At 36.8% G+C, this 26,279-nt stretch overlaps 1 protein-coding gene across 3 annotated transcripts; it reads left to right on the top strand.

The window, feature by feature from the left end:
• On the top strand, window positions 1-25,818 carry LOC129258243 (sorbitol dehydrogenase-like). 3 transcript variants are annotated; one of them, XM_064098768.1, is made up of 10 exons: window positions 1-112; window positions 2,680-2,761; window positions 3,471-3,504; window positions 7,918-8,082; window positions 8,642-8,801; window positions 10,947-11,065; window positions 12,477-12,542; window positions 19,247-19,422; window positions 21,011-21,132; window positions 22,502-25,818. In XM_064098768.1, exons 2-10 carry the CDS (start codon window positions 2,702-2,704, stop codon window positions 22,653-22,655), a joined length of 1,056 nt encoding a protein of 351 aa, XP_063954838.1. In that variant the 5' UTR covers window positions 1-112; window positions 2,680-2,701; the 3' UTR covers window positions 22,656-25,818. The 3 variants fall into 3 exon arrangements, with proteins under 3 accessions (XP_063954838.1, XP_054752524.2, XP_063954839.1); XM_054896549.2 differs by lacking the exon at window positions 1-112 and adding an exon at window positions 189-570; XM_064098769.1 differs by lacking the exon at window positions 1-112 and adding an exon at window positions 2,044-2,109.
• Window positions 25,819-26,279: the final 461 nt, after the last annotated feature.

Here is a 26,279-nt window from a genome sequence, read left to right as displayed (position 1 = left end):
TTTTTGCACCATTTTTGCCAAATGAGGGCGCTGCTGACTCCAAATAGATGTAGTTTTGCCAATTAAAAGACTTTCTCTTACTTTGGTATCTACTAAGTTACATATTCTGAAGGTTTGATGAAGTTTGATGCGTTATCCACTGAGTAAAGATGACTTAAACTCATTTGGTGAATTCGTGAGGTCTAAGAGAGGCATAATTCTCTTGATTGCGCAGCATTTCATATCATTCAAATACGGCGACTTTGAAGACCCGTAGAAAAAAAATAAGCACATGAACCTATATTATTTTTTGCATTTTCATAATGTATAGATACCAAAGTAACTCTCTGCAAAATTTGGTGAAAATGACATGGACTTCATTTTAACTGTGGAACGTCCTTAAGTTCTAGCTAACCGGTCGCTCCCATATGCAGCTCGATCTCCCACCCCCACCCCACCGACCAATCGAGCCGACGCTCGCAACTGCCTCACGGCGCGGCCGGGCGGAGCGGCCGCCCCGCGCTCGCGCTCTAGCTAGCTGGGTTGGTCTGATTTGATATGATAATAATCTAATGCTGGAGCTGGAGACGGGTAAGTCTTTTCTCCTGCCGCATTTTCCGTCCTTATTTTCACAGGGACAGATAATCGGACTTCTGGCGTTTGAGCTGTACCAATGAACAATATGCCCTGACAGTCTCAGAATCATAAATTTCACGTTAAACTTCTAAAGTTGAATCGTTTTCAATTTACTTTTTTTTTTGTAACGGTCCCACATCTTCCTTTATTTGTTGGTAAACCAAGGTCGAAAAAAGTAACATAGTCATAGATCTCGACGAGATCTACAGTAATACACGTCTGCATGTAGGCCCTGGCCCACCCAAGGGTTCATTACATGCCGCCGCGCACAGAAAAATCAAGCCATAGACGTCGTGTGTTGTGGACCCAAGAAGTGAGATCCCAGCACGCGCGAAGGCACTAGTTAGAAATCCACTGCCAAACGCGGTTCGTGGTTCGTTAGTAGTATACTAATACTAACCTCGCAATACGTGTGAGTGGCCCTGGCCTAGTTATTCTCGAAGAAAATTCTCACAAGCTATACTCATCCAGCGTACGAAGTTATGTCTTTCTTATTTCATTCGGAGATTAAACATTCACCAGAGCACAGTGATACTCAAATTAAAATCAAATACTAGGAATCGGGCTTTGACTTTTGAGTTGAGTTTTACTGTTTTCAACTGATGACAATGTGAAAGAGTAGATCTAACGACTTTGCCTTAGAATAGATTTCTGACGTTAGACCTAAGTGGAAATAGGACACAAAAACAATATCTGAACTTATGAAGATATCAAATTGATGATTATGATGATGATGATGGTGATGATGATGATCACATGATGATGTGGTGATGATGATGATGATGATGGTGGTGGTGATGGTGATGATCATGATGGTGATGATCATGATTGGTGATGATGATGATGGTGAATGATCATGATGATCAAGCTGATGACATTGATGTGCTCTGTTGTTGGTGATGATGATGATATCATCATCATGATGTGGTGATGATGATGGTGATTGATGATTGACGATGATGATGACAATGGTGATGACATTGATGTGCTCGGTTGTTCGTGATGATGATGATATCATCATCATGATGTGGTGATGATGATGGTGATTGACGATGATGATGATGGTGATTGATGATTGACGACGATGATGATGACGATGGTGATGATGATGATGGTGATAATGATGATGAATGATGGTGATGATAATGATGATGATGATGTTGATGATGATGATGGTGATGATGATGATGATGGTGATGATGATGATGATTGATGATGATAATGAAGATGATGATGGTGATTGACGATGATGGTGATGATGGTGATGGCGATGATGATGATGGTGATGATGATGGTGATGATGATGACGATGGTGATGGTGATGGCGATGGTGATGGTGATGGTGATGGTGATTGATCATGATGATAATGCTGATGACATTGATGTGCTCGGTTGTAGATTCATTGTTAGCTACCAATGAGGATTAATTGTCTTGCTACATGTAGATTGTATTTGAAGCAGTTCAGTAATGGCTTGTTCATTGAGGTTTTTGAGGTGCTGATTACCTACTATACTTATTCAATAGTGCACTGTATATTACTCCTAGGTTTTAGCTACTGTAGTAGAAATTCATCCTGTCAGGTACCCATTCACCAATAATCTCCATACCACGTTTAATGCTAGCTAAATGAAAGTAGTTGCAGTAAAACACTAATTTCATGAGAAGTCTGTAAAACCAAGGTTAAGTATCACTATATCATCGTGGATCTAGATCTGGTACAGTTACATAAACTGAACTTTGTGAAATCATAAAATCTAAGCTGAAAAACGATCACACTGAAGATCGCCAACACAGATATGCACACGTGGGACAGTGTATATTATTATTGCTGGAATAAAGACACAACGAAAGTGCCAGAATCCGCGCTTATTTTGCTTATTTCTCAGCAATTACACAATTTCTTCCAGAATCCTTTGGTACATATTTTTAATTCATACAAACAGACACTTGGATGGTCATATTGGATTCTGTAAAAAGTCATTTTTAGATCGTTACCACAACTGGCATTTATCTTTAATGCTTCATATAATTAAACATCATTATATGCCTTTTGTCATTTCCAGGTGAACCTCTAATAAGGCTATCATGGATCTACCCAAAGAAAGTCAATGCGCTGTCCTGTGTGGCATCAAAGACATAAAGATGGTAAGCAAGAAACTGGAACTGATGGAGAAATCTTTATTTTTTCTTTTAAGTTTGATTTCATTTTCTTCATTTTTGTACCTCACACAGATTAAGGCCATAAAAATGTGTTTATTTTGTTAGCAGTTATTTGTAAAATATGCCTGATTTTTTTTCTTCAGAATTACAGATTTCAGCAGTATTAACGTTATACACTATGAAAAATAAAACTTACAAAGCTTGCTTGTGAATGAAAAGTAATCTTAATGACAAATTTGTACACCCTTAATCAAATTTTAAAAAGAAGATGTTACAGAAAAGTAGAAATTTTACTAGATTTTTTCAAGAATTTGATGATTATTCAGTTAGAAAACGGGGAAATACGTAATTCATAAAGAGATTGCTGTATTTTTAATCACTGTATACATGTAATCATGATTGTTGTGCGTTTTGGTGCATCGAATTCATCAAGCCTTATTGGCTTTTACGGATGCACCCTTTCCATTATTTTTTATTATATTTCGTACTTTATAATTTGTATGCTATGCATATTACATTTCCTATTTGTATCGTTTTAATCAATCTGATATTTCCATTTTTACTTGTATAAATATATATATGTATTTTTTATGAAAATAAATAAATGAATGAACATAGTATAAAAGTCATAGATCTCCCTAGCTATTTCAATGTACATGTTCCACATGTGTCTCTGCTTCCCCTTTTCATTTAGGAACAACGACCTGTCATTGCACCAGGACCAAATGGTAATATTCATTTTCCTTTATTTTTCTTTCATTACACTTTAATTTTAACCCTAAATCTCCCGGGGTATTTTGATTCTTGTCATTCCCGGGGGGGGGGGGGGGGGGGCATTATGCCCCCCCCTTAAGATCTCAGCCGCGGATTGCGCGATCACAACGAAAATTTGCATGATGGTAGAGAATGACGTAATCTACGCAGTTGCATTAGTAAATTTCACTGAATTCATATATATTTTTATTTTATATGAATTAATTATGCTAATTTATTCATGAAATCATACTTTTTGCTCTGATTCACTAAATAAAGCTCCTAGAATGCCATTTTTTGGTGAAAATATTCTATATAGCATTTCTAACAATTGTGAATGAAAAAAATTTTGGTACCAAGACAGATTTCTTATGTATTTTATTGTTCTTTTAATTTCTTATGTATTTCTTTGTTTTTTTACTTTTTTTTTTTTCATTGTTTTTTCGATGGAAATCGTTCCAGACTTAATTCTGATCATAAACAAGGCAAAATTAATTAAGTTTAATCAGTAAAAGTAGAAATAATGATACATTTATGAATTTTGGCTAAATACACAATTTGCATTGGATTTGAACATGAAATCACGTTTATGAGCAATTTTGGGTCTGACATGCACTTACATAATGTCGTAACTGCGTACCCGGGCATCACAAATTTGATCTCAAAATTTGCGCGAGACTTGAAAGTAAAAAGTCCATGAGCAGCAAGGTCAAAAAATTTTGCGCAGCAGATATATCGCGAAAATTGTCAAGGGGGGGGGCATAATGGCCCCCCCCCCCGGAGAATTAGGGTTAATGCATGAGTACTTTAACCCTAACTTACCTGGAGCGGGGATGGGGGGGGGCAGTGGCGTACCGTGGGTCACGGCATTGGGGGGGCACCAGCAAAAGTTTTTAGTCACTAAGTGAGCGCGCGACGCGCGCCCAGCTGCCAGGTTTACCTAATAGAGACATTTTAAGGACAGTGCCATTAAACGGATATGTCTCTCACTGGTCAAATAATGCGAGCGCGAAGCGCGAGCTTAAAAATTTTGATATTTAGACCTAAAAAGGGACATTATAATCAATCTCTTGTAATCATGATATGTACCTGTCTCGCTAAATAATGCGAGCGCGAAGCGCGAGCTGAAATTTTTGTAAATATTGACCCCAAAACAGGAAGATTTTAAGGACTATATTTTGGGAATGCATTAAGAGTATACACATCTCACCATAGTCATCTAATGCGAGTGCCAATAAGCGCTTGCTGATTTTGTTAGAATTACATCTAAACATGCACATAAAGCACTTGTAATCATGATTAACATACCCATCTCACTAATCAAATCTTGCGAGCGCGAAGCGCGAGCTGAAAATTTAGGAAATTCAGACCTGAAGAGGGGCATTTTAAGGCTTGTTTGTAGAAATTCATGAAGACCATACGTAGTTCACTAACCAAATGATGCGAGCGCGAAGCGCGAGCTGAAAATTTTTGATATTCAGATTAGAAAGAGGGACATTTAAGGACTGATTCTAGGAATCCATGGAGAGCAGACATATTTCACCAATCCACTACTGCGAACGTAAGCACGGACAGGAAATGTTTTATATCAAGACCTTAAAGATTAGAAAGAGGGACATTTAAGGACTGATTCTAGGAATCCATGGAGAGCAGACATATTTCACCAATCCACTACTGCGAACGTAAGCACGGACAGGAAATGTTTTATATCAAGACCTTAAAATGGGGCAATCACTTTAAGTAGTCATGAAAAAGAAGCATACTTTGTACATAAAACAATAACTCGAAGTGCGAGGAAATATATTTGGCAGTTTGGTGTATATTGACTTGAAAACGGGAGGTTTTAGTATAACAGGATTATATATCTCGGTAAACAGACAATGCGAGCACCAGGAACAATGAGGACATAGGCCCTGAGCAAATTACGTTTCATAAAGTTATGAAAAAAAATGTTTCTTATGTAATATAACATAACATAATTATGATATAATATAACATTATAATGAACAATAATGTCTTCTTTCCCACTTCGTTTCTCTTCCTTTCTCCCTCTTTTTCTCCTTTTCCCCGTTTTTTTTTTTTTTTTTTTTTTTTTTTGGTCAGCCGATTGGGGGGGCACGTGCCCCCCCATGCCCCCCCCGTAGTTACGCCACTGGGGGGGGGGAGGCCTTTCAGTCTCCCCCTCAACATTTTTAATGATATATCCACTGCGTAAAATTTTTTGACCGTGTTTATCGCTGAATTTTCACTTTCATGTCTTAGTTCATAAATGAGTGATTATTCTCACTTTTATTGTCAACAATCATTTAATTTGTTGTTTTTAATAAATGAAATAATGCCCCGAATAAAAAATATAATAAAATAAAAAACAAAGAAATGCTTAAGAAATTAAAAAAATAATAATAAAATGATAATAATAAATAATAAACACAGCATTTATTATGCACCATCTATCTAGTAAACTATTCCGAGGCGCAGAGGGATGGAGGGATTACGGGAAAAAGAAATGTTTGATTGTGTGGGTCTATGGTCATATCAAATTACATTAACATATTCAATAAAAGTAAGATAGATAGATAGGATTTTATATACTTTTTAAATGCTTTACATAAGAAATTGATTGAATTTCTTCCTTTACAGGTATTAGGAATGCCATAAATAATATTTTTGCCAAAAAATGGCTTTCTAGGAGCTTTATTTAGAGAATTGGAGCAAAAAGTATGATTTCATGAATAAATTAGCATAATTAATTCATATAAAAATATACAGTGTATATGAATTTTTAGCACTCTTGCTATCAGTGCAATGGCGTAGATTATGTCATCCCTGCCCCCCCCCCCCCCGGACATTAAGCTCGCAAAATAGCCCAGGTAAGTTAGGGTTGAAAATCCTTTAGTAGTACAATGGGTACTTTAAAAAAATTTGTTTTCCTTTGTCATTCTTCATCTACACAAAAAGGGCGAATTCTTATGAATATGAATTGTGTTACAAAGAGTACTTTTACTTTGTAATTTCCAGTTACACATGGTAAAAGGGTGAATTTTCCTAATGACTGCTTTCAGATTGTTTTGAATGAGTCGGTCTACTTTTGAATCATTTTGAATGAGTACTTTTGAATTCTATTGAATGAGGAAGTCTTTTCTATATTAAATATTAATGTGGTTTATGTTTGAAAATTTTAAATTATATGAAATAAGATCTTATTTTCCTGCAAAAATTGATTTCCTATTCTTGGAATAAGAAATTAAAGGGAAATGAAACCTTTGGAACAAGTAGGCTTGTGTCGAAACAGAAAAATCTAAGAATAAGAACAAAAAAAGTTTGAGAAAAAACGGACAAATAATGAGAAAGTTATGAGCATTTAAATATTGCAATCACTAATGCTATGGAGATCCTCCCATTGGCAATGTGACAAGGATGTGTGATGTCACATGTGAACAACTTTCCCTTTGATGGACTATAAAATACCCCCAAAATGTCTCTTTTTGCTTTTTCTTATGGTGATACAAACTCTTTATCCATGATGTATTCTTTAAAAATCTGTATTACATGCCCTCCTATAGAAAGAACACATGATCTACTGATAGATGTGGTAAAAGAGGCAGTTAAAGTGAAATATATACTCAAGTTAATGGATAAAGTTGTTCACAAGTGACATCACACATCTTTGTCGCATTGCCATGTTGAGGATCTCCTTAGCATTAGTGATTGCAATGTTCAAATGCTCATAACTTTCTCATTATTTGTCCGATTTTTCTCAAACTTTCGTTGATCTGTTTCTTTGATATTTCTGTTTTCACACAAGCTATCTTGTTCCAAAGGTTTCATTCTCCTTTAAAGGACACCATAACTGCTAACTTACACCTACAAGGTTGCATGAGCCTAATTACATCAGGAAGGCAGAAGATATTCATTCGACCAACCCATTCAATTTTTTTTTATTTGATATAGCTGATTGACAAAAGTGCATGATTATGATTGAAAATCTAACACTGATTCTTGGGATGGTAACTACTGAACTTCCTTCGCCCAAATTGGGAAGATAAATAAGTGACTTGGAACTATTTTTTGACTGGCGGAAGAATTAGGGCTATTTTACTGTTCCAGTTGATGAATTTGATCCATTCATAGTTATCTTCATAAATGGCGATTTATTTTTAAAATGAGCTGGCTACGGTACCCTTTCCTGGTCAGATATGGAATGTCAGATATATATCTTCTCCAATGGTAGTAAACATTCCACCCTCTAATTTCACATTTATTTTTTATGAATTTTTCAAAAGTGCCATTTTAACACACAAGTCTATGGGGAATGTTTTACGCGCATGACACCACAAGTACAGGCATGTGAAATATGGTTACCATCTTCATTTTTACCCCAATTACAGAGGTTCTTCTTGCTGTCCACTCAGTGGGTATATGCGGATCTGACCTGAAGTACTGGTCACATGGATACTGTGGCCGTTTCAAGCTGACCGATCCCATGGTCATTGGTCACGAGGCAAGCGGCACGGTGGTGGCTCTCGGTCCAGGCGTCAAGCATATAGACGTCGGTAGGTAGTGAATGGGGATGCTGCTTTTCACGAAAAAAAATACTTTTTCAGCAGGTATATACAGTATATATACTTGTAAACCAACAGACAAAAAATGCTCAGATAATTGATCAAAACATACACAGATCATGTCCTGCCAAATGATCTTTCAGGAAAATTTATCATTACAGATTAATGAGGAAATGAAGATCAGAAAAAAATTATTGAAAATGCTTGTCGTTTTCTAGTGTGGTCCCACATGTTGTTTCCTTGGTTAGCTACACCAGGAAAAGCATGTGGTAATGAAATGAATATAGTTTCAAGCTATGTTGAATTATACTTTGTTGTTCTAAAGAAAGCATACTGGCCTATACATTGTAGATACTTGTACATGATCACTTCAGAATTGCTTCCAACCATTTCTTATCAAGATTAGATTTCCATACCAGAACTCATACTTTGCTTTAAAATACTCTATCATGTGCGAAAGACCAATTAAGACTGATCTCTCCAAGACTCTCCCTCTCTCCCATCCCCCCCCCCCACTCTCCTACCTCTTTCATCACCTCTCTATTTCCAGGTGACCGTGTAGCCATAGAGCCGGGCGTCCCGTGCCGGATGTGTAGTCTGTGTCGGGTGGGGAAGTACAACCTATGTAAGGACGTCCAATTCTGTGCCACGCCCCCCGTTGATGGGAACCTATCTCAGTACTACCTCCATGCAGCTGATTTCTGTTTCAAGTGAGTATGAGCGTTGTAGCTCAGTGGATTAGTCTTCGGACTTTATAGAAACAGAGGGTCGTGGGTTCGAATCCCAGCCATGGCGTAATTTCCTTCGGCAAGAAATTTATCCACATTGGGCTGCACTCGACCCAGGTGAGATGAATGGATACCTGGTAGGAATTCATTCCTTGAAACGCCACCACACTGTAAAAGGCTGCGAGGCTAAAGCCAGGGTAATAATATCCAATTAAGCGCATAGGGATGCATTTGGCAGTGATATGCGCTATATAAGCATGTTGGTATTATTATTATTATTATGAGGGGCCCTCTTCCTAATACCACGTCAATCTGAGGGATGTGGGTTCGTTTCCAAACCATGGCGTGTTTTCCTTCCGCAAGAAATTTACCTACATTGTGCTGCACTCAACCCAGGTGAGGTGGGGTACCTGGTAGGAATTTATTCCTTGAACCCTTGTGCGCGTAACAGCTGCAATGCTAAAGCCAGGATACTTATGCTACATTACTGTAGAGACTTCTGATAAAAAAGTAAATGTTAAGCGCTATATAAGAAAGTATGATTATTATTATAGAAAGTACAAAGAAGATAGTGTATAGTGCAATGCACTTTTCATCCAAGATAAATTGTATTCGGGTTTCAAGTGAGTATAAGCCACTAGGCCCCTTTGCATGAGTGCATCAAAAGTATAAAAAAAAATAATGACAACAGGCACTTATATAGCGCAATCTATCTAGAAATAATCTATTCTGAGGTGCATTGCTATTATTATTACTCCAGCTTTAGCTCGAGCTGCCATCCAGCACTCTGCATTACAATAAATTATTCCTGCTGGGTACCATTCACCTCACCTGGGTTGAGTGCAGCACTATGTGGGTAAATTTAAATACTGTGTTGCAGATGTTTGCAGGTTCCCCCCTTAACCCTAAAAAGACTGGGGGGGCTGATTCAGCCCCCCCCTCGACGTTTTTCGCGATAAATCCGCCACGCGAAATTTTTTGACCGCGTCGCTCGCTGACTTTTTACCTTCAAGTCTCTCGCAACTTTTGAGACCAAAATTGTGACCTCCGGGTACGCGGTTCCGAAATCACGCAACATTTCGTAAGTGCATGCAGACCCAAAATTACTCAAAAACGTGAATTTGTGTACAAATCCAATGCAAATAGTGTTTTTAACCAAAATTCATAAATGTATCATTATTTTTCCTTTTACTGCTTAAAATCAATTAATTTTATCTATTTTATGGTCGAAGTAAAGTCCCCGACAATTTCCATTGAAAAAACAATAAAAAACAAAAAGTCGAAAAACAAAGAAATACATAAGAAATTTAGAAAACAATAGAATACATAAGAAAATAAATGTGATGTTGAATTTTTCTAAAAATAAATTTGATCAGATGCCTATCTAGAGTATGTGAAACAAAAATTAGCATTTCAGGGGCATTATTTTATTAATTAGAGCAAACTTATGATTTTACGCATAAATTAGCATAATTAATGAGACATGAGATTTTTTGCAGAATTTGATATGATAGTTTTGTAGATAATGCCATGGGTAACACGTGTGGCAATTTTCGTCGCGATCGACGGCCGAGATCATAGGTGGGGGCTGAATCAGCCCCCCCCCCCCCCCCCCCCCAGTCTTCTTAGGCATCGAAATAGCCCAGTCTATTTAGGGTTAAAGATAAATACCAGTTGTGGTAACGATCTCAAAATGAGTTCGAACAGAATGCAATGAAATTACCACCAAAGTGTTTGTATGTATAAATAAAAAAAGTGCCAAATAGCTCTAGAAGAAAATGCGTAATTGCTGAGAAATGAGCAAATGAGCACGGAATTCCATCAAATGTCGTGTATTTTTCGAAGCAATATTAATACACTGTCCCACATATGCTTTTCTGTGTTAGTGATCATCAGAATTATCCAGTTTGAGCTAAGATTTCATGAATTTACAAAGATAAGTTTACATTAATGTACCAGATCTAGATGAATGATAATATTTAGACAATTAACCTTGATTTGAAAGACTCTCATGATATAATTGTTTGCTGCAACTGCTGTCTTTTATCTTTAATGTGTGCCTAATAAATGTTCAATGAAATAAATATCGTCAGCCTTATCTTAAAACAATATCATTCTCTATTTTAGACTTCCATCCAATGTAAGCTATGAGGAGGGTGCATTGGTTGAACCCCTTGCAGTGGCACTCTATACCTGTAGCAGAGCAGAAGTGTCCCTTGGATCAAAAGTGCTTATATGTGGAAGCGGTGAGTGTGCTAATTATATAAAGGCGTTTATTTGAAAGTTTATCCTGCTGACGTCACAAATTCTACATTTTCTCCCTCGGGGGAAAAAGGGAACTCTGCCTTGCCTTCATAAGAGCATTGCGTGTAAGATGTGTGCACTGCACCTGTTAGCTTAATGCCGGATTGACACTTGCACACATTGTTCATTTTATGGCACGACTTGCCTGTACCAGTGCACGCATTGTTCCGACACGTTCATGACATAGTTGCGACAAGTTTCTGCATTGTTTGTGCATAGTTCACACACTGTCCCGACGTACTTTCAGCAAATATTCTCGACACCCTATTCTGTGACGTTTCTAGCGCAAATTTGAATATTCCAATGATGTGGTGCGGCGTTCTACTTTCGTTGATCAGGACCACTTACACAGATCACTTGGCCTGCATTTGCTAATGCACCAAACGTCAGCTCTACCAGAGTGTATAGGTGGTGGCTGCTTCGCATCAGATGTATTGCTGACATTTCGTGTAAAAGCGTCAGACTCGTTGGGCAAAGACAATAGCGGCAGCCTCCACCTCGATCTTGGCTACGCACGCCACTGAGGGCTACATACGGATACGTCTGGCTGCCTATTCGTTCCATTTCTATCATCTTCCTCTCTTGTCATTACAGAAAACATAAAGATCACACTTCAGTTCAGACACCTCCCAAATATACTCTACAAAAGGCTATTTTTTTAAACATTTATATTATTTCAATACAACTTATTTCCTGCCCCCTGTCCCTATTCCCTGATTTCCTTGGATATTTGAATACATCTACATGTAGTATTTATTAGATTTCTTTGTTTAAGAACAAAAGCATCATTGGCTTGAATACGCAAAGGTGGTTTTGAAAACCCTCGGTCGAATCCATGGTTTATGCAGATTTCCTGTATAAATTACGATTAATTTAGTGCGTATCGGGTGCGTGTATAAAAAATGTTCAATGCTGATGCGCGCTTTTGTCACAGTGCATCAAATTGACGCCTGCTACCATGGTTAGATACGCTATTTTACTCATGAGTCCACTGTTTGAAGAGTGGAATCATTAATTCAAAACAGTGGACTCATGAATAAAATAGCGTACTTAACTATTGCAACAGGCATCAATTTGGCTCACTGCGACAGAAGCGCGCGTCAGCATTGGACATTTTTAACGTACGCTGTAAATGAGCGTAATTTATACAGGAAATCTGCATGAATCATGGGTTCAACCGATGGTTTTAAAAAACCACCTTTGTGAATTTGGGCCATTATGTTTGCAGACTTATTTATCTGTTCTCGACTGTGTAACTAGATGTAAACCGTGTAAACTTTGTAATGTTTCTTTTTGTATTGAATATCAATGAATTCATATTGGAATTTGAACTCTCCTTATCTCTTTTTCCAGGTCCAGTTGGTATACTCACAATGCTCACTGCCAAATCGATGGGAGCAAGTCAAGTCATTATAACAGGTAAATATTTATCCAGGGAGGCACTTTCAGTACATACATGTAAGTCTAATAAAAATCACTTAGGCCTAAATGTATGATACCAAATGTAAAGCACAGTAGAGTATATTAATATAGTACCTGAGCTATATGAACGGTCCATGTTATTATTATTATTATTATTAAATCACTTTACTAATGGCCGATGACCCCTTTCTGTGATAAATGAGATATCCGTTATCTTGACTTTGGTCATGACCTTTTCTGCAGTTGAATCCTTATATCCATATTTTTATATCCATTTTTTTACAAATAACAAACTCTGCATTCAGGTGCTTGTTTAAGGTAAAAGAAAGTAGTTGCAGCAACTAATAATTTCATGAGAAAGTATTCCAGATCAAATTTAATTGTCCCATATCTAGATCTGGTACATTAATGTAAACTTATGAAATTATGAAATCTTAGCTCAAAACGGATAACTCTGATGATCACCAGCACAGAAAAGCATATGTAGGACAGTGTATTAATATTGCGTAGAAAAACACCTGACATTTGATGGAATTCTGTGCTTATTTTTCTAATTTCTCAGCAATTATGCATTTTCTTTTAGAGCCATTTGGCATATATTTTTTATTCTATACAAACACTTGGGTGGGAATTTTATTGGATTGTGTTCAAACTCTTTTTGAGATCGTTACCACAACTGGTATTTATCCTTAACAGTGACACAGTGAGCCAGACTGGTTTGGGTGATTCGCCGTTTTTTCGCCGTTTTTTCTCCCTTTTTTCTCCCTTTTTCCCAACAGAAAAACGGCTAGAAAACGGCTAAAAAACGGCGACAAAAAAAGTGTACCGACTATGGAAAGCTAACTGTATGCAACAATGATTTTTATCAGAATAAAATAGTGAATACCTCCCTTCGAGAAAACGGCTACAAAACGGCTAATAAAGGGCGAATACCTCCATTGTGGGAAACGGCTACAAAACGGCTAATAAATGGCGAATACCTTCCTTGTGGAAAACGGCTACAAAACGGCTAATAAAGGGCGAATACATGTATCTCCCTTGTGGAAAACGGCTACAAAATGACTAATATAAGGGTGAATACCCCCATCGGTAAAAAAGCCTTCAAAACTGCTAATAAATGACGAAAGGCACAAAAAAGTAATAAAACTAGTAATAAATAGGACTTAACAAGTAAAAATCAGCAAATAATGTTGTACCACACAAGCTGGTGAGTGCATGTACTTGAGACAACTTGGAATAACATTCATACTACCGTAATGTATGGTAGTGGATAATACCGAACAATCTTCAGTTTTTTCAATCATATCAAACCTTTTCTTAAAATTCATCAAAATTCCACCATAAAGTAATCACAAATACCTACTAAAAATAAGAATTTTAAAATGGCTGAAATCAATCGGCCTATATCTGAAAAAAAAATTCTCAGCTTCCGATTTCGCCCCTCTTTGCGTGTGAAATCTTTTGTCACTTGTGGTTCGTATACCAAACACATGTTTTCTGCTGTCATAAGAGAATTAACAAAAATCTATAATTAATTCATTTTCACCGTATTTTGTTATGTTTAGACAATTGATACTTCATAAATATGATTTATTTTCATCATTTTTTCTTTTGGAAAGATGCTGCAATGTGCTAAATGTATTAAATTATACTGTACTGTATTATTTTCTTTATCTTGCCACTTGTTACGATCGTTTGCGTTTGCGAAGTGGGAATGGCCGCACCCTTTCGAGAAAACCAGGATAGCTTTTCTCGAAAGGGTGGGATGAGGGAAGGGAGTCAAATAAACACACCTTCTCGGGACAACCAGGGGAGCTTTTCACGAAAGGCTGTGTTTAGTAGTTTTCTGAGCCAGTTGTTTCTATGAAAATTATTCATCAAATAATAACAACATAATATTAATATAGGCGATTGGTAGAAATGCACATATGGGGGGGGGGGGGGGGGCCTGTTACACCCATAAATGTGAAAATCGCTCACAAATGTAATAACACTTTACCCACAAATGTAACAACGCCCAAAAATGTAATAACACTTTACCCACAAATGTAATAATTTAACCCACAAATGTATTAATGCACTTTACCCACAAATGTTATAATTTTTGATCGCCCACAAATGTAATAATGACTTTACCCAAAAATGTAATAAATTTGAAGGGATTTGATCCGTTCTAAACTAAAATCTATAGTAATACGTTGATAAAGCACAAAAGTGCACAAAAGTCTTTTTCCAGACCCGGTTGTTTCAAAAAGTATAATAGTCCAAAGTCTTTTTTCCAGACCCAGTTGTTTCAGAAATTATAATATAAGTCTAGTCTTATTTCCAGAACCGGGTCTGGAAAAAATTATTTGTCCTTTTTATATCATAATTCTTAAAAAGAAAATTTCCTCCTTCTTTATACATTTACACACATAATATGTTTATCAAGAAAAAAAAAAATTAAGTTATCGTCATCATCATCACGGCCGCCATCAAAATCATTACCACCACCATCATTCTCGTCCTCTTCTTCCTCTTTATCCCCCTTCATTATCACCACTATCATTATTTAATTACATCACAAATACACTATCATCCTCGATTATCATTCCGTTTTAACAAACGCTGATTATTGTAGTAGGTCCGTGAGTGGACAATGTGGTTTGGGGGATTCATCCGGGTTGAAGAAACACAACGAGAGATCACAAGTGATCATTGCGTAACTTAAATTGAAACAGATTCTTCTTATTGTTAGGTGTTCACTGCAATCTTCACACCTTCCATTGTTCACAAAACGTGCGAGACGGTGTAATTAATTGACCCCATTGAAGTCGCAACAGCTAGGGCATTCACTCCAAAGCTTCTGTTATACATTTTAAAAGTTATCTTTCCTATAAAACGAAGAAGCTCAAGTGCATTGGGGTCTTTAACACTATAAAACACAGTTTTGACCAATATACCAACGAGATCGAACCAGCTCATGACATCATGGAGGCTGATGTATGCCTCCCCAAGAATTAAAGTATATCGAAGTGGTTTGTTGGATACTACTTAGGCCTACATGACCAATGACCCAGTCACATTTCCCTTACGGCGGGTCAAACACATCCGTTAAGACTTTTTTGTACCATCTACACATTAATAAAACGGCTGTTTTCGACTCGCCATACGCCGTGGTAGGGGAAATGTGACTGCAGCATCAGGAACATGAAAAGTGCCTTTCGCATTATCATGCGAGAGTGAAAGCAAGAAAAGAATGAAAGAAAGGAAGAAATATGGAATGACAGAAAGAATGAAAAGAGAAGAGGAGAGGAAGGGAACCAAAAAATATAAGGAAAGAAAGAAGAAAGGAAATAAAAGGAAAGTAAGAAAAGGAAGGAAGGGAAGAAAAAAAATGAACAGAGAGAGAGAAAGGATCAGGAAAGAAAGCTAGGAAAGATTTGAAATAAGATAGAACAAAAAAAAGCAAGCAGGAAGGATAGAAGAAAGGATGAAGAAAAAAGATAGAAAAGAAAGAAAATGAACGAAAGAAAGCAATAAAGAAAGAAATGAAGAAAGGATTAAAGAGGAAAAAAATTAATCTTCAAGCAAACAAAACAAATGTAATCATCTAACAAAAAATCTTACAGATATTTGTCTTTTTTATGATATATTTAAAAATTGTTAGAAAACTAAGATGTTTTAGAAACAAATAAAATTTGAAGGTGAAACATTGTCAAACTTTAATAAAATGAACATCGCGGCATCACACCATCTCTATCTCTATTTGTCTTGTCTTCTTGTTATCGGTGCGAACACGAAAAGACTCATTTTCACTCAAAACAAAAGCTGAAACAACTAGATCGATCTACATGTAGTAATGAAAACTCGATAACTTGCTTCTACGACTACATCACCAAATCATTAATCTGAGGATCCATATATGTTTAAATTTCCTGCCGATTTTGTGATTATTTTGTTGGAAAAACTGTTAATCATGTGAGATTGTTCACTTTGATTCAGAGTTTGCAAATCTCCTCCGATCATGCAAGCCTGCCACACACCACACAGGCAGGCAGGCCAAGCCACGTGCGGCAGCTGGTACATGTACACTGTATGCTAACTTTGCGTGTGTGTGTGTGTGTCTGTGTGTAGATCCCAGAAAATCACGGAAAATGACTTCAGTTTGAATTGATCTGAGTTATTTTTTAACTTTGTTTTTTTTCTCTCTCTCTCTTCTGTATTTTTGCGTGAAATATGGGAGAACTTTGTAAACTTTAAGCATAATTACTTAATAGCGAAGTGCATGAAAAAAATTACGATACAATTTTGTAGATTACTTCCCTGACAACCTGCGTGCCAATATTCGGCGGGAGAAATTTTGCATTTTTTTAGTAAATAGGGCAAATTTAAGCTCTTTAACTACATTCGACTTTGAATGATTTATTGTTCTCCATCATAAAAGACCACAAATAGTAGAGGGGGATTTGATATTATGCCCCCCTTTCCAAAAAGTGAGGGACACGTCCCCCTCGGGTTCCCGCCCATGAAGAAGGGAAAATAAGAGTAAAGAATAAAGTATTCAAAGAAGTTTAAATCCAATTCAATTACATTTTATTTTCATCTGATTGACATTTTATCAAATTCCACATGAAATATAAAAAATGTTGAAATAAAACAATTAATGTAGTAGGCCTATACAATATGTAAATAAGATTTATGAAAGAAGGCGTAACCCCCCCCCCCCCCCCCCGAAAGTAAAATAAAAAATTGTTTACATGAATGAAATGAGAATTATTATTAAATATTACCCATGAAAACTAGAGCTTATTTCCAAAAGGAGTTCTTCAGAAAATCTGAAGTTGGCAGAAAAATTGCAAATATATATTCTACGTCTTCTAGTCACTTTTTCTCAATGCATATCACACATTTTCACATTTCTTTTTGCCATTTTATGCAATGCACTTCGTACTACCCATTCGCCATTTTCTTTTTTTTCTAACTTTTTTGCTGTTTCATGCTCTCACCTCTTACTACTCAGCTGCCCTTTTCTCTCCGTTGTCCCGCCACTTTCTCTCCCTTTCATGCAATGCACTCCCTGGGACCCATTCACAATTTTCTCTCCGTTTATGCACTGCACGCCTTATACCCATTCGCCCTTTTGTCTCCGTTTTCTTGCCCTTTTTTCTCCGTTTTATGCAACGCGCGCCTTACTACCCATTCGCCCTTTTGTCTCCGTTTTCTCGCCCTTTTCTCTCCGTTTATTAGCCGTTTTCTTTCAGTATCTTCACTCCTCTAACAGGATCCTCGTCCTTATCATTCGCCGTTTTCTCGCCGTTTTCATGGGGAAATCAATAGCTCCGCTAATATTAAACAATCATGGCACTCCATAATAATTCAAGATTTATGTAAGAAACCTAATGTAGCCGTTTTTTGGCCGTTTTTTCTCCAAAAATTCTCCCTTTCTTCGCCCTTTTCTAGCCGTTTTCAAAACGGCGAAAAAACTGCAACTTTGAATTTCCCATAGGTTATAACACACAAAACGGCGAAAAAAGGGCGAAAAAACTGCAGTGGCTCACTGTGTGAGAATCTAAAGGGGGGGATTTCAACTCCAGCACTCGATCCAGGTGGAATGAGTGGGTAGGATTATTCCTTGAATGCTTTTATGCTTTTCACACTGCATTTCCTTACCCCGTACTATCCTTAACCCTGTACTTTTACTTTTTTAGGTTTCACACTGTCTTTCTTAACCCCATACTATTTGCTTAGCCGGGGTTAACGCCTTAACCCCGGACTATCGCACAGCTCATGAATATTGATGATTTTGCCATACAGAGCGTGATTAACGTGCAATTTTGACTTCTGTGATTGGCTAATGCTTAGCCCCACTCTTCCTTAGCCCGGTTTCGTTTCACACTGCATCTCTTAGCACCGCAATTGTGGTGCTCGCACCGCAATTAGCCGGCTAAACTTGTTTTTTGGGGGCCAGATAGTACCGTACTATTTACCATGCTAGCCCACTTTGCTAAAACGTAATGTGAAAACGAAGTGGGCTAAGCTTAACCCCGGGATATTGGTGGGGCTAAGACCCCCCTTAGCCCCCCCAATTTCCCAGGGTTAAGGAAAACATGCGCAGTGTGAAAAACATATTTAGCACCTAAATGGCAGCTTAGCCAGAGCTGGGTAATACTACGATACCAAGTATCCTTCACAGTAGTGTCTATGCGTACATGTGTAGTAGCTGCACTTTATGAAAGGATCTACCGGTACATGAATTATTAGACCAGTTCGGAGTTACCTCATGGGCGATTTTGATCGAATGACCTTTCAGTTCTTTCCTTATGATAGGCATATTTCAAAGCAATATATTATGTAAGCATTCCTGACATAGCAAGATGCAGAAATTGCATAGACCAGGTGACTAGAATAGCACACCGATGAACACTCAATGAAGGTATTTGTTGCATTTCTATTTTGAATGCATGAACATGTTGTTATAACAATGTACATGTGTGCTTGGCCAACTGTGAAATACCCGTTGCGAGTGGATGTATTGTTCTCTTTTTTGTGGATCTCACGAAAAACACAATTCAAAAGCCTGTATGAATGATCAAGACATCACAGTCGGTGCTTGTCTTATTGAATATTAAACCACCATGTCATTATAGTACAAATGACCTTCTGATCGTGCGCAGATTGGAACTCCGAACTGGCTAATTATTTCATCCTATTCTGTACAGATATTGATGATCATAGGCTGAGTGTAGCTAAGCAATACGGAGCTGATTGCATTCTGAATGTCAAGGGGTTGAGCAGTGAGGAGGCTGCAAAGAAGGTTGTTGACCTCTTAGGAGCCGAGCCACATTGTGGTATGGAATGCTGTGGATCAGATATAGCTCTACTCTCCTGTATATTAGTAAGTGATATCTCTCTCTTACATACAAGGAGAAATATATTGATTATGAACATGAGCATGTTGGTATTATTATTATTATGAGGGGCCCTCTTCCTAATAACACATCTTTCTATCTGAGGGACGTGGGTTTGATTCCAAGCCATGACATGTTTTCCTTCAGCAAGAAATTTATCCACATTGTGCTGTACTCAACCCAGGTGAGGTGAATGGGTACCTGGCAAGAAAAGCTGCTTGAGCTACAGCCAGGGTAATAATATCCAAGTCCTTTGGAAGCGCATAGAGACGTTATTCATACTGTGTTATGCGCTATACAAGAACTGACTATTATTATTATCAAGGTGGAGATCGCAAATTAAAAATCGCTAAAATGCCTCTCTGAAATAGCCTCGCATCGGTCTCTGAATTAACTCGAATTTGATGACATGTATGATGGTACCACGTGATTGGCTCTCCCACATCAAGCTCCACTTGTGTGCAAAACCTATTGCGAACGCTAGTGAATGTGCGATTTCTCCACATTGTCAATGAGTAGTTTCATCATGAAATGGAAGAAAACCCCAAAGTTATATCTAGATTTGGATATACATGTATTAGTCCTTTAGGGAGTTTTTGCAATTGCGACAGGGACGAATCCTACGACATAGAAAATCTGTTGCCAAAAAGCCCTTCATGACCAAGAGGTCTTTGTCGAAAATCTGTGAATCAAAGCAGTTTCGTCCGAGATTCTGAACAAACAATGTATTTGCAATCTTTTGTTAGCTCAGAATTTTACAGCAATCATCTTTCCAGTTCACCAATGTTAGAGAAAAACCTCTCAGCTGTCCATTGCGTTTTGAGGGCATTTGCAACAGATTTACTATGTTGTAGTATCTGTCCCCGTCGTGATTGCCAATAAATCTTTGGAAGCAACAATTTTAATTCTGCATTTACATTAATGATTCCTATCTTAACTTGGCTCTTTTTCTCATGTTTTAAAGGACAAGTCCACCCAAAATCAAGTTGATTTGAATAGAAAGAGATAAATCCAACGAGCATAACACTGAAAATTTTGTCTAAATCGGATGTAAGAAAGTTCTGACGTTTTAAAGTTTCGCTTGATTTCACAAAACAGTTAAAACACTCAATAGACTTGAGTTTTAAACGAGCAAGAGTTCAGAATATGGGTATATAGTTTTAGCCTTGATCAGAGAAGTCTTTTTTTTAATAAGTTTTAATTCTAATTATTTTTTTTTCTTTCATGAGGACATAAAACAATATACTACCTGGGTTATATTGAGATTACTGCCCTAGGGGAATGGGTACTTAGAGAAAACCACAAATCCCTGATACTTAAGTACATGGCCTATGGGAAAGTTGTCCTTGCCCCTTGTCATAATTTACTTACCCTGTTGCCAATGTGAAATCTACATAATTAGTCTTAGGGAGTTCAATTTTAAAGCAGCTATAACTTTCTTATTGCTTGTCCAATTTCTTTCAAACTTTCACCATGTAGTTTTATTTATTTTTCTCCTTTCCAACACAACAATTTATTACCAAGGTTGGATTTCCCTTTAACAGTACTAACTTTCTCTCTTGTTTATGTTTTAAGGCTTGTCGACCGGGCGGAAACATCCTCTTGGTTGGAAGAGGGTCCTTGGAACCCAAACTTCCTGTCTCACTTATATCCACCAAAGAGTTGACACTGAAAGGAATATTCCGTTATGCAAACATGTAAGTTCTGCCAAGTGTTAGATATAGGCCAAAAAAGGCCTGTTTTCAATAAAGTAATGATGGAGGGACTATTTTACTTAGCATTTATTGGCTAAGCAAAATGCTTACGCCATATTCATATCACCTTTAGGTATTCTAATCTGTCGAGCCAAATTTAGGCAAAATACTTTGCTTATAAACCAATGTGACGTCATGAAGTGTAAGCCAAAGGAATATCCGTTATGCAAACTTGTAAATTCCTCCGAGTTTTATATGGTTATAAACAGCAGTTTCACTTATAGCAGGTATTCAGTCGAGAGAAATGATAGAGTAATTGAATAGCAAGGGTTGTTCAATATTTTATTTGAGCAGAATAGTGAGTAAAATACTTTACACTTACCTTCTTCTCTTAGTTTGTTTAATGCTTTATCATATATACTTATATGTCTTTTGCACATTATCAGTTGTTCCCCATTCTTTTTCTTTTTTCCCCCACTCTTATGCACCAGTTTATTAAGCCTTTCTTTGTAACCTGTTTGACCCACCTCTCACTAATTCTCTTGTTTTTCATCCCATTATCACTGTTTTGTTCCAGATCCTGTTTGATGTTGCCTGCCTCATTATTTTAATCCCTATTGGCTTGAGGTCTTTTACTGGCCTTACTTACACTAACTTCCCTTTGTGTCTGCCTACTCCTTTTCTTTCATCCCCTTCACTAACCTGATTGGTCTTCTCTACTCACTAATGCCCCTTTTGTCTCCTTGTTTCTAGTGTTGCTGTAGCTTGTCTGTGGTCTATATTATGGTTGTTCCACTTTATATGTTTGTCATTTTGCCTCCGACGAAGATTCTGCTAGGATCGAAAGCTTAGGCCCCTTTTTGACTTTCTAAAATACTTTAAGTTCTGGCTACAATATTGGATTCATGGAGTTTCCTTGGACCTAGTAAGGAGGAAGTGCTTATCCTGTTTTAGGAAGTAAAATACCTGGGTTGGAGTAGTAGTAGTAGTAGAAGTAGTAGTAGTAGTATTATTATTATTTGTTTGGCGTCACCTGTGCCTGGGAGGCGAAAAGCGAACTGAATCATGATGACCCGCAGGTCTCTCCTCCCGATATAACTGATTGGGGGGAGTGCAGGTGGACCACTACACCGGGGTTTCCCCCTACTCTTATACGAATAGTAGTAGTAGTGGTAGTAGTAGTAGCAGTAGCAGTAGTAGTAGTAGTAGTTTAGATATTATATTATAATTATATTAATCATTTAAAAAAATTTCTGTATTCATTTGTCCAAATCTTGATAATACACTAACACTGCACTTTTCATATTGTTTTCTATAGCTGAATAATTGATGATTATTATCGTGTGAATTATTTCTGATTCTAACATTACAGGTACCCCAAGGCAATCTCCATGCTATCGTCCGGTCAGATGCCAATCAAAGACCTCGTCACCCATCGCTTCCCCCTCAACCAAGTAGATGACGCCTTCAACACAGCCATAAGCCGTGAATCTTGTGCCATGAAGGTCATGATACATGTGAGCTAACATCAGAAGTATGCTAAAGTGCGGCTTATCGAGTCACTGGTCAAGTAGCGCTCAAATGCGTTGCTCATATATTCTATATTTTTTATACCTCTTTATTTTGCCGACTCCTGTATGGATGGAAAAGAAAAGATAGTATGAGATCAATATTTGTTCATTTGAATATAAAATGATTTTAAATTTAAATGAATTATTGTACTGTGTGTGTTGCATCTTGACAGTACTTACATAGAGAAACTGCTTTTCTGTGATAGCTTATACCTCGGTGACATTTGCTCTACAGCGGCCGTATGGCGAGTCAAAAACAGCCGTTTTAACATTTTTTGTACCAGATACATAAAGGTGGTTTGAATAAAAATGAATAAAACGGCTGTTTTCGACTCGCCGTAGAGCAAATGTGACTGAGATATTAGCAATGGTACAAAAAAAAAACAATGCACATTTGTTGGGAACTGTCAGAAATCAACTAGAACTTACCAGAACTATCAGCTGGCTGTTATTTGAAAGTGCTTGGAGTTTTAGAATAATCCTAACAATCCCTCAACTGCAATAAAAAAGAGTTTTCAACTTTTGAATGCCATACAAAAAATTGAAAGGAATTTAGAGCAGACTCATATAATACCGATGGAGATTTTCCTCTTGTAGTTGCCACCGCAACCGCCTGAACATTTGGAATGCTCTCTATTCATTATATAGGACATTCCAAAAAAAATTGCCTGCTTATTCCATCTCCAGTGTGACCAAGCAAGTATTTTAGAAAAAAAATAAGGACAAGAAATCAAGAATAAAAGATTTTTTTTTCACAAAGAGTAATTGTGTTGATTAAAAACCAAGTTGCCTCTTACGGATTTCACTTTGAATGGCATTGTGACCAAGATGACCAATGTTGCTTTCCCAAACACATTAAAGCTGCAATAGTGGAGCCTCTTGGGAATACTGAAAGGTGCTCGATTTAAAGGGGAAGTTCACCCTAACAAAAATTTTGTTGTAAAAATACCAGAATAAAACATTTTTTAAAAATATTGGTGAAAAAAATATATTGTCATTGGCAATGTCTTATACCATTTTTCTGACTTCATCTAGTTACTTGTCTTTGTCTATGATATACATTTATCAAGGCAGCACGTTTTTTACCAAGCTGCTGCAAACAGTCACTAATAATCAGCTCATCGGCTTAGTGTGCTTTTACTGAAACTGAAGGCGTGCAGATCTCCTATGGATGGAGGAATTCAACACAGAAGAAGGTGAAGGTTTGAGAAAGATCCATCAAAGATTGAGAAATTTATTATAAATTTAAGTTTTTGATTTATGACGTCATATACTAGCAGCTGCCCCATATGTCATGTAATGTCAAATGCATGATTTTCCATTTTTCAATGGTTCATGATGACTAAAAAAAAAAATTTCAGGAGCAGATGTGAAATGATTTGTCTGTTGCTATACACCAATCCAGGCAAGGGGCCATGATATTTGCCCTTTCGGCAGTTTGAGAGTATTGAAATGTACATTGACAACATTGAATTAGTAGGCCTATTAATTTTTTTTTTTTTTTTTTTTAGAAAATTACATTTCATTGATTTTTTATTTAAATTCACAATACACATGGAAAGCTGCTTGCATATGACGTCACAAATAAAAAACTTCTTATAAAGTTTTCTCAAATCTCCACCTATATTTTGCATTATTTCTTCTGCTTTTTTTACAATAAACTCTTTTGTCAGGGTGAAATTCCCCTCTTATAGTCAAAATTTGACTTTAATAGAGGTTATTAACACATTTTTCAAATTCTGGTCTGAAATAATGCTTTGAGTTTCATGATTTATTCAACTTATGGATGGTTGGCTTATGCAGAGTCTATTGTATGACCAAAAAAACACACAAATAGACAAATGGTGAGCAGAGCTGCCAAGTTGTAGATTTTTCCATATTTAGTACTGAAAAAAATGAGAAGAAAACTGGTGGTTTCATGCAAAATACTGATTTCTAAAGTTCCAGGTTTATGTGTTGTCCTGTGGTATTTCTTTGAAAATACTGATTTCCTCACCCCCCCAAAAAAAAAACAGCCAGATTTTCAGATTTTATAAATACTGAAATGTTCTTGTTTAGGTTGGCAGTTTTGGGTGTGAAATGTATACTGTTTCGTTATTATGAATAGTGCACTGCAGTAAACAAGTTTGCCATCTCAATCTGTTATTATCAATGCTCATTATTGTTGCATACATGTACCTGCCTCGCACGTGTGAAACAAGTGATGCACAAGGGAGTTATAATAGTGTGTATAAATAAAGGTAGACACCACCTGATCCTACATGAAGCTTGTTATTGCAACTAAAGAAGACTATTGGGCTATTCTTAGACATAGCTTTTCTTAATATTAGTCTGATATATTTTCCCCATTAAATGTGCTTGTATAGTGGGAAAGCTCTTGCATGAAGAAAGAGATTTGCTAATAACCTACCGGTATTCCATCGAGTTCATTAGAATACATTCGCATGCTAAAATGAAAGTATGGAAGCTCAAGTGTGAGCAGTTATATATGTCGGTTGTGGAATGTTTATTAATAGCATTGAAAATTTGAGGTGAAAACAATCCAAATCAGGTATTTGTGCACATTCCGTTGACATCAAAACTATGCAAAATGTTTTACCTTTAGATAAGAAACGCTTTACAAAATATGAATATCATTGATCCACAACATGAAAAATTTGTTAAAATACACTAATAGTTTCTGATATACGCTTCGGAACTACGTGTACATGCACAATGTAGGATGCACCCTAAAGTTGATTTATACAGTGTATGTTTCTTTCATGTTTTGGAAATTTGGAAGTAGGTTTTCATTCGGATGATTTTGAGGAACTTGTTTTCATTTTAAGTACAGTATGCATATCAATCAATTAAAAAAAAGAGCAATAAATGGCCCCATGCCCATCCAGCATTTACCTATTCAACAACATGATTCAAACATTATACTTTTATTTTATAATTAGTCTTTTGTTATTCTGTGACTAAAACATTATATTTCTATTACTTGAATTGTTGCAATACATGTATGTATGTAATGAGAACAGATATATTGTAAATATTGATAATTATTTATATGAAACACCTTTGATAGGTGTTTAATGAGAAATATGAAAAATAAAGTGAGCTGATTTGAAATGAACTGCAGACTATCAATCATTTTGTATGCTTACGGTATTTGAATTTATTTGGAAATGGCAAGGTGATCAAAGTCTGTATTATGAGATTAGGGCCTGTAACACAAAGGTTGTGACAGAAGGAGATAATGAAATAATACTGCTGATCAGAACCGGTCAGTGTTTTGAACAAAATGAGAAATTAACATTTGATTTTTGGGTGGCTCTTGGATGTCATTTCACGATTGATCGCCTAACATTTATGTTAAGGAGCACAGATATGAGGGAGAAAGATATATTTGCTAATCTATTAAGAAATTGTCTGTCTTATTGATATTTATTTCATACCATTGACAATCCATACACCAAGCATAATTCTTAAATTTTTGTCTCGCTTGCAGAGCAGTGCGAGACTGGGCGCCGCTTTTCCCGGCGACGTTATCAACTTTGAAATAAACCACGGATAAGTTTTTGAAAAGATGAGTGA

Source organism: Lytechinus pictus, chromosome 4, assembly GCF_037042905.1.
Source record: "Lytechinus pictus isolate F3 Inbred chromosome 4, Lp3.0, whole genome shotgun sequence".
In the NCBI taxonomy this organism is placed as follows: domain Eukaryota; kingdom Metazoa; phylum Echinodermata; class Echinoidea; order Temnopleuroida; family Toxopneustidae; genus Lytechinus; species Lytechinus pictus.
This window is presented reverse-complemented; position numbering and strand designations above follow the sequence as displayed.

What these genes read in the sequence shown, in the direction of transcription:
- LOC129258243 (XM_064098768.1), top strand. Translation starts at nt 2,702, where the DNA reads ATGGATCTACCCAAAGAAAGTCAATGCGCTGTCCTGTGTGGCATCAAA. An exon ending in GCAGCTGATTTCTGTTTCAA is followed by an intron (nt 8,802 to 10,946) that starts GTGAGTATGAGC and finishes TCTCTATTTTAG; the next exon opens with ACTTCCATCCAATGTAAGCT. An exon ending in AAGTCAAGTCATTATAACAG is followed by an intron (nt 12,543 to 19,246) that starts GTAAATATTTAT and finishes TATTCTGTACAG; the next exon opens with ATATTGATGATCATAGGCTG.